The following is a 12894-nucleotide window of genomic DNA, read 5'->3' as shown; positions in this document are numbered from 1 at the left end:
GCTTGTCTGGATAAGGGCCAACATGTCTGCATCCATTATCCGAGTCTGTCAGCACACGTTTCACTGAGATCTATTTGGATCCTCTGCACTTCATCGCGACTGTACTTGATCCGTGTTATAAAGATCATTACTTGGATGTGGGAATAAATCAGCACGCACAAGAAATGATCCATGGATGGATCATGGATGGATGAGGAGAACCTGCTTGGAGACGGAGAAGTGCACAGCGCAGGAAGGAGAGCAGAGCGCAGAAGATCCTTGATTTTAGTGAGGTTAGTACACAGTCAGAGCCATAAATGCAATGGTACTAATAATTGGCATTAACATTTATTTCGGTGTTTTGGTTTTTGGCCTTGGTTTCCTCATTTTCGGTTTTAGCTAAGTATTTTCATTTCGGTGCATCCCTAATAAATAATACATTAGCCTACTGTGATTGAATAAGATCCTTTAAAAAAAAAAGAGGTCTTACCATGTGTCTACAACGCAGGATTAGGACCACATTCAGGATTAAAAATACCACGTCGAGTTCACACTTGATGCCAATGATCGGACTATTCGAGCTAATACAAACACAAGAATGTTTTGGGTTTACTCGCTCAATTTGCGGGTCAAAATCGCGTGTACACGAGTGTCCAAGACGCAAAATTTTGTGCCACACCAGTCTGTTGTTATCAATTGAGCTCAAGTACATTTAATGGGGAAGCCGGTTATGCTAAAGGGAGTAGAGCTAACTTCCTAGCACAACTGATAGCTGGATTCAAGAGACAGACAAAGTTTTTCACAATTTACCAGATAATCCAACCTCATCACTCACTTTCCTCACAATGAGCTGCTGTTATTTTCATGATCCCATAAAAAGTAGGTAGTGTCACAAAGTTCAGGGAAGCAGCAGACATATAATCATTGTATCCTGTATATTCCAGATGAATGAACCTCTGTTGGCCTATACGTCACACCCAAGCAGCAAACTCCGGTCTCAAACGATGAAGCCAATGCGGAAGTGTTATAAACTGCAAAACATCGAAAATCCGCTTGAGGCTGGCTGCAGAAACACCGGAAACCACATAGATATGAATGGGAAAAAGACGATCTTTGCAGCATTAATAAACATGTTTACAGCCTGGTTCAAAAAACGGCTTGGCCCTACAAAGCTAATCTCTCTAATGGCACACACTGTACGGGGGGTGAATTTTTTTCTAACATGACGGTTAAGAAGATATTAAGATTATGAGTTTTGCCCAAATAAGGACATGACTGACGTGACTCCCGGTCGGGAACACACAGCCATTGGCTAAGAGACTCACACTACGTCACACTCTGCCTAGTTGAGTTCCGCATTACCAATATGGCTGCTGCCGTCGATTTGCTTCAAAACAGCTCTCAGGAACAGATGGGTGACGTCACAGATACTACGTCCATATTTTTTAGTCTATGGTCACACCATACGAGGATCTGCACGCTGATTGGCTATCGCCGGGCAATAGATTAGCTGGAGATTAGTTTTTTCAACCCTCACAAATTATTTGCACGTATAATTTGCTTCATTCACACAAATGGAATGTCAGGCAGGATTTGAAAATGGAGAGAGACTCAATGTTATGCATGTCTGGTGGGAGGGAGTTCCAGAGGCAGGGGGCAGACTGGCAAAAGGCCTTAGATCCCATGGTGGTCAAGGAGACAGGTGGTGTAGTGAGGTGAATGGAAGAAGAAGACCTGAGAGTGCAGGTCAGTTCTCGCACAGTTTTTAGTTGGTTGACATTTATTGCTAAAAAGACTTTGGCAGTGAACATTTGTATGCTTATCCCAAATCTCCCATATGTATTCAACTGTCTTTTGATAGACAGAGTAATAGACATATGAGAGAGTAGAATGATGCTGTTAGAGCTGCCACTGTTGTTGTGAGTGTTTATTGTGTGGAGCTGTCCGTGGTGTGGATGTGTCTGTCATGATGTCACAGCTAAACATCGTTTGGGCCCTACTTAAACAATCTAAAAGGCAAGGCCTAAAGCACATGGTGCAAAGGGAATGAGGGCATGTATGAGAACATTTTGCAGTTAAGCGGTGGACAATACAGGCGTTCAGTGAGGTGCAGGGCACAAAGAGGTTGGATTAAAGTCTCTTAATCGTTCAAAGTGTAACTCATTCCCAGATAGAGCCAGGTGCAACTGCAGGCAGGAGTGTTACTATTTACATGGCAGATTTCAACCTTCCTACTGATCACATTAACTTCTGTGGTTTCATTGAGCTCCCAAAAACGCATAAAAAAAACAAAGGGGGCTGTAAAAGTAATATTGATGCAAGGACTATCCACTGGAACGATAACACTGAACAAGCGAGTACATATATGCACAAGGCACAGCTGCATAACTTCATTGATTATTTAAAACTCACACTGACAGTATCATACAGGATCCAATGAGGACTAACGTCTCATGTGCTTTACATCAAAGCAAGGTAGGCCACCAATCTATATTGTCCTGAATTTAATAAGGGTGTGACGAAATCTTGTGCCACGAGATCTCGGGATACTGAAGCTTGACAATATTTCTCATTGAGTTCACAACAGATTCCATGATCAAATCTTTTTTTTTAAGTCTACACTAATGTTCATATTCACGATCACATGTCCATCTGTCTGACGCGTTCTCCCTTTCTCCAACATTGTTGGAGTATGTTCAATTATTGATTTAATAAATATTTAGCACCCTGACGTATTGGTCACAGCTTGTTGTTGTGTAATTGAAAAGCTCAGACATGCACAAGAATTGTAGCAGAATAAATAATGATAATAAAAGGATAAAAACTCATTATTGACAAAAATATTCACTGAGGCCGAGTTCATAATAACAGGCTACACTTCGGTCTTTTAAACAGCTTGACATTTCATTAACTGTAATTCAGACCTGCATGGCGTTGTGAAAGGCATACATCTGTAGTGGAAAAACTCCTGAGATATGTTTCCAACTACATTAGATTGTGATTTTCCCTATTTTTCGTAAACCTGATGACAGTCTTATAATTCTGTAAAATGTGAGTACTGCTTGAGTGAACGAGTAAAATTCTGTCTGTCTTTCATAAGAATTATCAGAAGAACATGTGAATGATGAAACTTTCACAGTACTTATTGTTTGTGTCTTTTACTGTGTTTGGTAATTCATAGTCAGAATGAGGGATGTCAATTTTAAGTATTTTCCGTGATTGATCTTTGGAAATGTTAACGATCAATTATCGATTAATCATTAAAAAAACGTAAACATTTCCCATGTCAAAAATAATGCCAAATGTGTTTTTTCACCTGAATCAAATTTTCATTCATGACACAGTGTATATAACTGACAGTATTGAATATCTACAGATCATATTGAGGTGTTCAAAATGTTAAACACGCTGAATCAAGCCAATCGTCAGCAGGTGCCATATTAGAAATGCTGAACTCAACCTAACATTGTCCGAGCTAGTGTGAGGTAAAGAGGTGGGCCTTAAGCCTTTTCGTTAACAGCTACAGGGTGCCCGCCGGTCAATCAAGTCAGCCATGTCCTTATTTGGGCAAAACTCTTAATTTTAACATCTTTGAGAATACTGAGTTAAAAATAATTGAATCCCCTGTACAGTGTGTGCTGATAGACAAATTAGCTATTCAGACCTAAACCATTTTTGAACCACCTGTAAACATGTTTATTTCTGCTGTAAAGATCGTCTTCTTTGAATGGGTGTGTATGTGGTTTCCTGTGCAGCCAGCCTCAAGCGGACGCTCGATGAAATGCGGTTTTCAGCATTTCCGCATGTGCTCTATAATTGGTGGTCCACGTAGCTTCTGTACCTACGCAGAGGCCTACGCACGTAGCTGCCATGCACCTCCTCCAAAATGTATCTACGTATAGAATCGCCGTGGACCAAAAGCCCTGTGATTTCGGCGGAATTGTGTTTCCCACATTTACAGCACCTCCGGGATCCTGGACATTGGCCACACATCGGCCATGTATTTCATCTCCTCCTCTCTATTCTTCATTTAATCATGTCTGTATGATAAACAGCAACATGTATCAGCTGTAGATTAACATAACACGCTCTGAATCTCTGTGGAAAAGTAAACAGATATCGTAGCGGGGCCCGGAAACAGGCGACCGACTATCAGAGAGACCACACTGCCCTCAAGCGTTTCGGAGGAGAATTGCTGCACGACACGGACACATCGACGCACAAGTATGTGGCGCTCATGTCTGCGTCAGCCCCTGCTGTGTAGGGGAGGTGCAGAAGTATAAATCAGCCTGTAGTCGTGACGTGTCGTGACGTATCGTGTCGTATCGTGTAGTATAGTGTTGAGTAGTATTGTCTTGTCTCATCTCATCTCTATGCTGAGTGTATTGTCACACCCCTTAGAATTTTATATGAGACCACTCTTTGAAATCTCTAACCTGGTGGAAAATGTAAATAAAGACAGAAAGAGCGTGTTTGAGAAAGTTTTAACACCCACACCGGATAGAACCTCATAGAAAAAAGAAATCTGAAAAGTCAACCTGAAGCACCATGGTCCCATCAGCAAAACTTTCTCCACTTCCTTTGTCTTTCATTTATTAAGATTTGATTTATAAGGGGTAAATGCTTCAAACAACATTAGGTCACCAAAAACAAAATTTCAGCTGAAGACAGCCTACAAAGAACAACCGGGATCAATAAAAGTCAATGCAGAGAAAAAATATATAATATTAGATAAAACTTACTGTGAGCAGTACTGTGGTCCCTTCCTGTCACAGGAATCCGTTTCTCTCTGTAATGACTGCACTGCCTCTGCACCCAGCGAACCTGGAAATCACAGCATAGTTGAATATAACTTTGAGGACAATATTAATCTATCTAACTTTGGACAATGGCTTATATAATAGACATCAAACTTCTAGCCTGTTGTGGAAAAAAAATAGAATTTTACATTTGCATTCACTGCTCTCTGAAAAGCTTAGTGTCCACACCTTAGCTCACCCGATAGACACTGTGTACTACAGCTCTAATAATCTTCATCCATTTCTAAAGTCTTGTTTTTGCTTTGTATGGCTTTTTGTCCAGGATTTACGAAGATAAAAGCAAAACAGTGAGAAGCACAGAAAAAAAAAAAAATGAAATATTTATTTTCTATTCTGTTTCATTCTACTTTGAAAGAGTGGGAAAATCCAGCACAGGGAGAGTTGGGTATCTTTATGGAGGAGAGTAAAAGGTTTCCTCTTCATTAGTTCAAAGAGTACTCGCTCGCTCTCTTCTTGCGGTCCCATTGTCCTGGGTTAAAAGCAACAAAAACACCCCTGCCTCACCTACACCTCTGTCCTCCACAGCACACATGCACACATGAACATGCACAAACACACACACACACACTCACACACACACACACACACACACACAGTTTCTTTCATAGGCCGCTGGTTGCAGCTTTGATCTGATAAGAGGCTGGTTTGTGTGAAGGTGGATGCACAAAATCAAACAACAGATCATAGACACACACATGAACACACATATCAGTGTCAGTGCACTATTGTCCTCTTACACTTAAATCAGAGTGAAAGAGGTTGAAAATAAATACTATTGAGAGGCGGCTAAAGTCTTTTATGTCTTAAAAGCCTGCTTGCTTTATTCCCCTTTCATGTTCTTCAATTAGACTCAATTAACAAGAGCTGGTCTAAACTACCCAAGGATGACAGATGAAGGGTTAGGGGGGGTGTTTGAGCCGAGAACCCTACATGTGCAGTAATAATTAAAGAAGACATCCAACCGGAAGCAGATGGGATATGTGTACAGCTATTCAAATGTAATCAAACTGGTGTTTACATTGATTATATTGACTTATTTTGATCTGGAGAGATGTCCGAAAAAGGGTTAAAAATCATGCTTTAACATTTGGACTCGTGCAAGCATCATCCATTAGAGAATTACGAATCTAAACTAATTTTCAAAATAAAACGTTTTTCCTTTTAATAAAAAAAGGATCTACAAAGGAGGTATGCTAACTGAATTTGTAGGTTCAAAAATGTATCAACAGACTGTTACACCAAGATTACTTCAACTTGTGTGTTCTACAGGTTTGTAGTCATCTATGTGTTGTGTATTATTTTACAATGACTCATATGTAGCTCAGCCCATCATTGCCAAACATTTTCCCAAAAGGTATACCAATATTGGCCAAAAGCTGTTGGCGTAACCCTTGATCACACACGTGATCAACACTTGAACGTTAGCATTGTGCCTGTGTTGAAATTACAGTTTTTTTCGACTGCATAAACACTAAAATCAAAAGTATTACACTAAAACCTTACACTCAAGGAGAAAAACATTGGCCCTGATCAGCACCACTATAAGCATAATGTCAACCTCACACTTTTTGCAAAACAATACACACAGTGATTTACAAAACACTAAACACACTTGTATACATTAGACACAGAAGTATATCATGATGTCACTTCCTTGCAATTCCAAAGCCATGACTGTCAAATGACCACACCTATGAGCCTATTGGTTAAACCCAGCCATCAGGTGTTTGCATGACTGGTTAGTTGTAGACACACCAATCAGGTTTAAGCACTATAAAAATGCAGCAGATGAGTTCACCTGTCTTCAACTGGATCCAGTATTTGATGTTTGTCTGATATTTGCTGAGCTTACAGTGTTATGAACACTACTGTAGTAGCGTGAAAACTGGGACATGTTTTGTTGTGATTCTCCATGTGGACATGTTGACTGATTTGGGTATATAGAGAGAAATACATTATATTTTCATTAGTCTGCAGCGTTGGTCTTGTGTAGTGTTCGGTGAATTTATTGTATATTTGCACTTTCTCTGTGTACTTCACTTACAGTACTCTGATCACTGAGAAGTAGCATTGCTAAAAGTATTTTAGGTTAGCAGCAGCAGTGTGTAACTGGTCCAAACAGGATTAAGTCATATGAATGTGTGGGTTTCATGTGGTAACAAAATATGGTTTTGATAAATTAGTGTATAATTTTTACAAGAGTGTTTCATTTTGCAAAGGATCTGAGGTGTTCTGCTACTTGTGTGTGTGGTTGTGTGAATTGTGTGTAGTGTTTTGACAAAATGGGCCCTGTTTTCAAAATCCTGTTTAAGCAATCGAAAAAAAAACTGTAATAGTGAGTATAACATACTCACAGATAACAAGAAATTGGTATATGTGTGTGTAGGTGTGTGTGTCCTACTTTGTTAAAGCCCTCCAGCCCCTCCTCTGGAGAAGCAGCCTGGACACAGTGATCAATACACATGATAGGGAGCTAATCGCTCTCTGTCAAACCAGGCCCTGCCAGCTACTAATGGCACACGCTCACAAAGGAATGTGTGTGTGTGTGTGTGTGTGTGTGTGTGTGTGTGTGTGTGTGTGTGTGTGTGTGTGGTAGCGTAGGCGTGGGCCCTAATGGCAGATTGAGACTCTTTAGGGAGTGTTGCTCAAGGTTAGACTCAGGGGACAAGGGGCAATTGACCACACTGTCTGTGACACTGACCCCTCCACTGTCAGCACATTCATCATCCAGCTGTGACATATGAGAGGCAAGCTCTCTCTCTCTTTCACACACACACACACACTCACACACACACACACACTCACACACACACACTGAGGAATAAAAGGTACAGATACAACCTTACTGTACACACACTGTAAAAATAAATTCACATTTACATGTACTGGAAATGACATTCCCTTTCAAAATAAAAGCCTTGTTTAAAAAAGAGTAAAAAGACAGACTGTACAATGGAACAATGTGAATTTAAGGAAGGGGAAGGAAACAAGAATCCAGTAAGATGTAGAGGGTAAAAGTGTGTGTGAATGTCAGTTAGGAGAAACCCCATTGATAACGTGTGCATTGAAAGTGGATGATGGTGAAAGAACACAGATAGAAGTGTGAGTGTAATAGTGTTTGTGTGTGCACATTATACTCCCCTGTCTCTATATGAATGAGTGGAAGCTGTGGATGGCAGGCATCTGCAGCAGTGTGATACGAGCCGTGCTGCACAGATATCAGGGCTGACATTTTGGACTTCGCTACCCACCCACGGCCCCCTGGGAAAGGGATGGCGGTGGCAGCAGCAGTGGCCACATGCCCCCCCCTCCTCCCTATGCAGCCATCCCCTCCCTTCGCCTGTCAATCACAATGCTGTTCTTCCTGAGGCTCTGTCGGCCACAACCACGCAGTGTTGAGTGCACCACATGACCAATACTCCACCAGCACCCCAACCCGGTGCATTGCTGATCCCTATCTGGACCTCAACCCCCCCAAACCTCATACACCTACTCCCCCTCATTATTCAGTATCTCCTCTTTAGCTGCCAAGCTGACTGCAGAGGGAAAAAAAACAGAGGAGGGGGTCTAAGACCAGACGGTGACCGCTGAAACCAACACAGAGACATGTAAAAATTGTGTGACAATACTGGTACTGAGCAGGAAGGACAGGGAGGAAAAAATTGCACAAGTTTATAGACAAAAGAAAGATAAGATGGAGATACACTCTGGCCCCTCCTCTAGCCGTCTTTGAGGGCACCTCTTGGCCTCCTCTGCCTCACCCTCCCTCTTTCTCCTCCCCACCTACCCCCGGGCCCTCTGGTGTGTTGCTCACTCCATTGTGTCAGCCTTCAGAAGTGCTCAGTTTGAGTGGCAGGCCGTCACAGATCAGTTCCCTGCTAAAGCGGCCCGGCAGGCCGGGGTGACGGGCCAGGAAGGGATCTAAGTGGGGTTTATCAGCGCTTCTTAACGCCTCTCCGGCTCTCTGACACAAAAGAGAGGGGGTATTAAACATCTAAAGCAAACCAAAAAGCGTGAAAGCTCCTTATAGGGCCGCGGGATTGCGGATGTGACTGGAGTCTTTAAAAAAATCGCCAAAAAAAAAGAGAAAAGAAAAATAGGAAGAGCAAAAGCACACAAATGCAGAGAGGAAGCGTTGGAGGGAAAACTGAGTATGTTCTGTCCTGTACATGGAAGAAGAGAGAGAGGGAAAGAACAAGAGAGGCAGAGAAAGAGAGAAAATGTGGAGATGGGACTACACATATTAATGTTGGTGAAAACTAAGGCAGCTTACCACCTGTTCTTTTAGTAAAGCTAAATTTAACGGCCCTTTATGAGGCTCTAGGACAATATGTTTAAAATTGACTGTTCAAAGCATATCCAGGTATCCAAGCTTTTCAATACCCAGTGTACCCAATGACAATATTTTAAGACCTTGAAGGAATCATTTTTGACTCCATGAAGTTGAAATTGATATTTAAATTTTCTCCTTTACAAACAACTAATCCCAAAAGAGCACTTCCGGGCTCTACAACTGAAAAACACGTTGAAAGAACAAGCGATCTTGACTAAGCTGATGGATGATTAAATAAATGCACCGAATCAATCATGGACAGTCAAAACACAGTGTCAGTGACGCCACCCACTGGTTTTGGTTACCAAGTTTTGAAGCCCGACTATGGCAGCTGCCATATTGGAAATGCTGACTCAATCTAACTTTTGGCAGACCAGGCAAAAGGCAAAGAGGTAAAGCTGAGACCCTGCCTCAAATTATACAGAGTGCGATGACCCCTGCTTGTTTGTTTATTTTAGGGCTGTACAAATTTGCATATTTTTCCCCGAGGTGCAAGGAGTGCTGCTGATTGGCTACATCCTCTCAGATTCGGCACACCTGGGCCGGTGCGCCATCCCTCATAAAAGGGCGGCTTCCTGCTACCTTGCCCTCTTTCTCACTGTCCCCATGCCAGATCAATGTGCACCATTGCTTTAGTTTGACTTTTGTGTTAGTCCACAAGTCAGCACCTCTCATACACCATATTAACACACCTATACATGCACACTACTGATGTTACCCCATACTCATTGTTATTCCTTGTTTATCTCATTTACTTTTATAATAAATAACTTAGTCACATTAATTAGTTTGTGCTCCTCTCGTCTTTTTGTCATGGCCCCAGGTTATGACAAGAACTTGTAACCTGGATATCTTCAGAACTAATGCGTTATAACAAAAATCAAGTCTGGGTACAGCATTTAGCTGTAAAGGGGAGATTTACTTTGTTGAGTGGCTGTACGTGTGGCTTCCGAGGCTTTTGGAGCTAGCTTCAAGTGGACACTGAAGGAACTGCAGTTTTTAACACATTTACATTGGTTTCATTTCTCAAGACTGGAGGTTGCTGCTTGGAAATGAAACCAGTGTTCCATGTCTTCTTTAACACAAACTCTAATTAATGGTAAAGGATAAATGGACTGCATTTATGTAGCTCTTTCTGTCGTCTTCTGACAAATCAAAGTGTTTTTACAATCTATGTAAGTTTCAACCAATAATAATACATTTTTATTTATTAAGCGCTTTACTAAAAACTCAAAGACAATCACACCACATTCATGTATATATACAATATACATATATATTAAAAAAAATATATAAAAATGTATATATATATATATAAAAAAATATATATATATAAGTATATAACATTTACGCTTACACATATATATATCTATATATTTATAATTTACACGTACATATATATATAATGGACACATACATATACTGGATATATAATAAACACATACACTGTTTATGTGTAAACAGTCTTGTGGTGTGTCCTTTTCAGTCAGATTACATTTGAGCTGTGTGCTCGCTGTGTAAATGCATGTGTGTGTGCATTGAGACCTCATCTGAGTGTCATCTCTGAGCCCTTATGTTCGCATGGGGCTGTTTTTCCACAGCCTTGCTAATTATGTTATTAGCAGTTAATGCAACAGCTGATTGCTGCTTTACTGGCAGTAGGTTGTTAAATAACATTTCTGCACATGTGAGCCTAACAGCACAATGCCCATGGACTGCTTTAACTCAGTGTGTGTTTAGTACGAGCTGCAGCAGCTGTTGCAGATTGCACTGATTTGATGTTGGGTTATTTTCTCTGTTTTGGAGTACCATCCTACTCATCAGTTTAGGTCAGATGTGTCACTTTTAAAAAAGGCTTTCTTTTCAAAGAACTTAGCAGGATTTTCCCTGTACAGGATGTACATGACATGACAAGAGGTGTTATTATGCATTATCAATGGTTGGCAGTAGTTCACTATTTACTCTCATTAGTCAGCACTGTAACATTACATTTATGCAACACTATTTTGTATCAAGTATTATTCCTTCTGTGCTAAAAATGGTGGGGAAATTTCATGGGACGTTATGAGAGATTACACAGCACAAACATAAAGAGCAAACAAGACACAAATTATGAATTACAGTTTGACTTTGACAAATGTGGAACATTCTGTGCTCATGTCTACTTACTTCTTTAATCTGGACATTTGTTGTGAAGTTAAACAGGTTTGAATAAAAAAGAAATGGAGAGAAAAAAAAGTTTACAATTTCAATTGAAATATAGATCCATGACCACTTGCATTAAAAAAAAATGCAAGTAAAATTATTTTAGGAGCATGTACAAGGATTGTCTGTATCGATATTAAATTGGGAAAAAAATTTATTGTTTGCACTGATGAATCCATTATTTTTACTCAGTAAAAATTTTGCTTCCAATTTTGAAAATCATGAATCAAATTGAAAATTCTGCTCCCAAAGGGAAATAACACTAAGAAAGTCAAAATTTAGCGGCAGACAAGAAAAACATAAAACATTCAAAATTATTCATTTGATGCCAGAGTCATGAAAAAAGCTAAAACTTTGCTGCTGACTTAAAAAAACATCAAATAAATTTAAATTCTTCATTTGACTGAATAAAATTTAAAGCAATGAAAATTATTAGCCAGACCCAAAAAATCATGAAAAAAGTGAAAAGAAGGTTCACACAACATGAAAAATATTGCTAGATGTGAACATTTTGAATTTGACATGACAACGAGAAAATTGATGATGCTTCTCAGAACATCATGTCTCTGCTCATCAGAGCAGAGACACGAAGTTTCTGACACTGTCCAAGCAAACAATACGTTTCTACCTGTTCCTCTGATTAGCTGATCAAATCCAATGAAAAAGCACTTGGACTAGCAGAATTCTATAAATACTTTAATGACCATCATCATATCACAGGGTCTTCATCAGAGGACTGCAGCTAAGTTAACATGTAAAGTTAGATGTTAAAACTTTCCAATTCAGCACAACTAAAAGTACTTTGTTCATATGTGTTGCCTTGAAACTAAACGCATACCAGCTAATTATTTTACCAACAATATCTATCTCCATCTTCTTTTTATTCTCATCATGAAAGTTTTTCCCCAGACACATTTCTCTTGGTGTGTTTTATCATACTTGCTAAGTAAACAAACCTCAGTGTGAATGTAATTGGTTGGACTTAGTCTTCTGAGCATGTAACATGTTAATACATGAAAATGCTGATCATCAGAATTTCAAACCCACAGTTAGGAAATGTGTTTGACTTCTTACTCTGATTTCAGTAGATGCAACTTGTCACTCCTGATGTTTATAATACCTTATACCTCTCCTTGCTCACAGTGTTTGTTTGAAGGGGGCTGGATGTTTTGTTATTTTGTCAAAACAATTTAAAAAATCTTTAACCCTGAGACCAAAATCAGGACTCAAAAATAACAGTGATAAAGCTCCAAACTAGGACTCAAATAATGGAGTATAAAGGTCTTAAACAGGACTACAACAAAAAAGAAAAGAGGTGCAAACTTTGAGATTGAATTAAGATCTAAAATAGGACTATAATTCCAAAGGATAAAGGTCCAATCAAACACTTAAATACCAAACAATAAAGGTAACACATGTTTCCACTGAATTTCAGTTTCACTGTATCTAACACATCACATTAAAGTCAGCCAGGATCTTTCTACCACGTCATCAAGAACCAAAAATAAACAGATTTACTGTAATTTAATGAGGATAAACAGGCTGAAAGGATGCTGG

At 39.8% G+C, this 12894-nt stretch overlaps 1 protein-coding gene across 1 annotated transcript in view; it reads right to left on the bottom strand.

Moving 5' to 3' along the window:
• The window catches only part of LOC117822427 (furin-like protease kpc-1), a 232152-nt gene that overhangs the window by 192867 nt on the left and 26391 nt on the right, over positions 1–12894 (bottom strand). Inside the window, exon 4 of the mRNA XM_034697137.1 lies at positions 4722–4803. Coding sequence (XP_034553028.1) covers positions 4722–4803 — 82 coding nt within the window. The remainder of the gene's footprint in view (positions 1–4721; positions 4804–12894) is intronic.

Source organism: Notolabrus celidotus, chromosome 12 (assembly GCF_009762535.1).
Source record: "Notolabrus celidotus isolate fNotCel1 chromosome 12, fNotCel1.pri, whole genome shotgun sequence".
NCBI classification, from domain to species: Eukaryota; Metazoa; Chordata; class Actinopteri; order Labriformes; family Labridae; genus Notolabrus; species Notolabrus celidotus.
The sequence above is the reverse complement of the archived record's forward strand: the minus strand, read 5'-3'. Positions and strand labels throughout refer to the sequence as shown.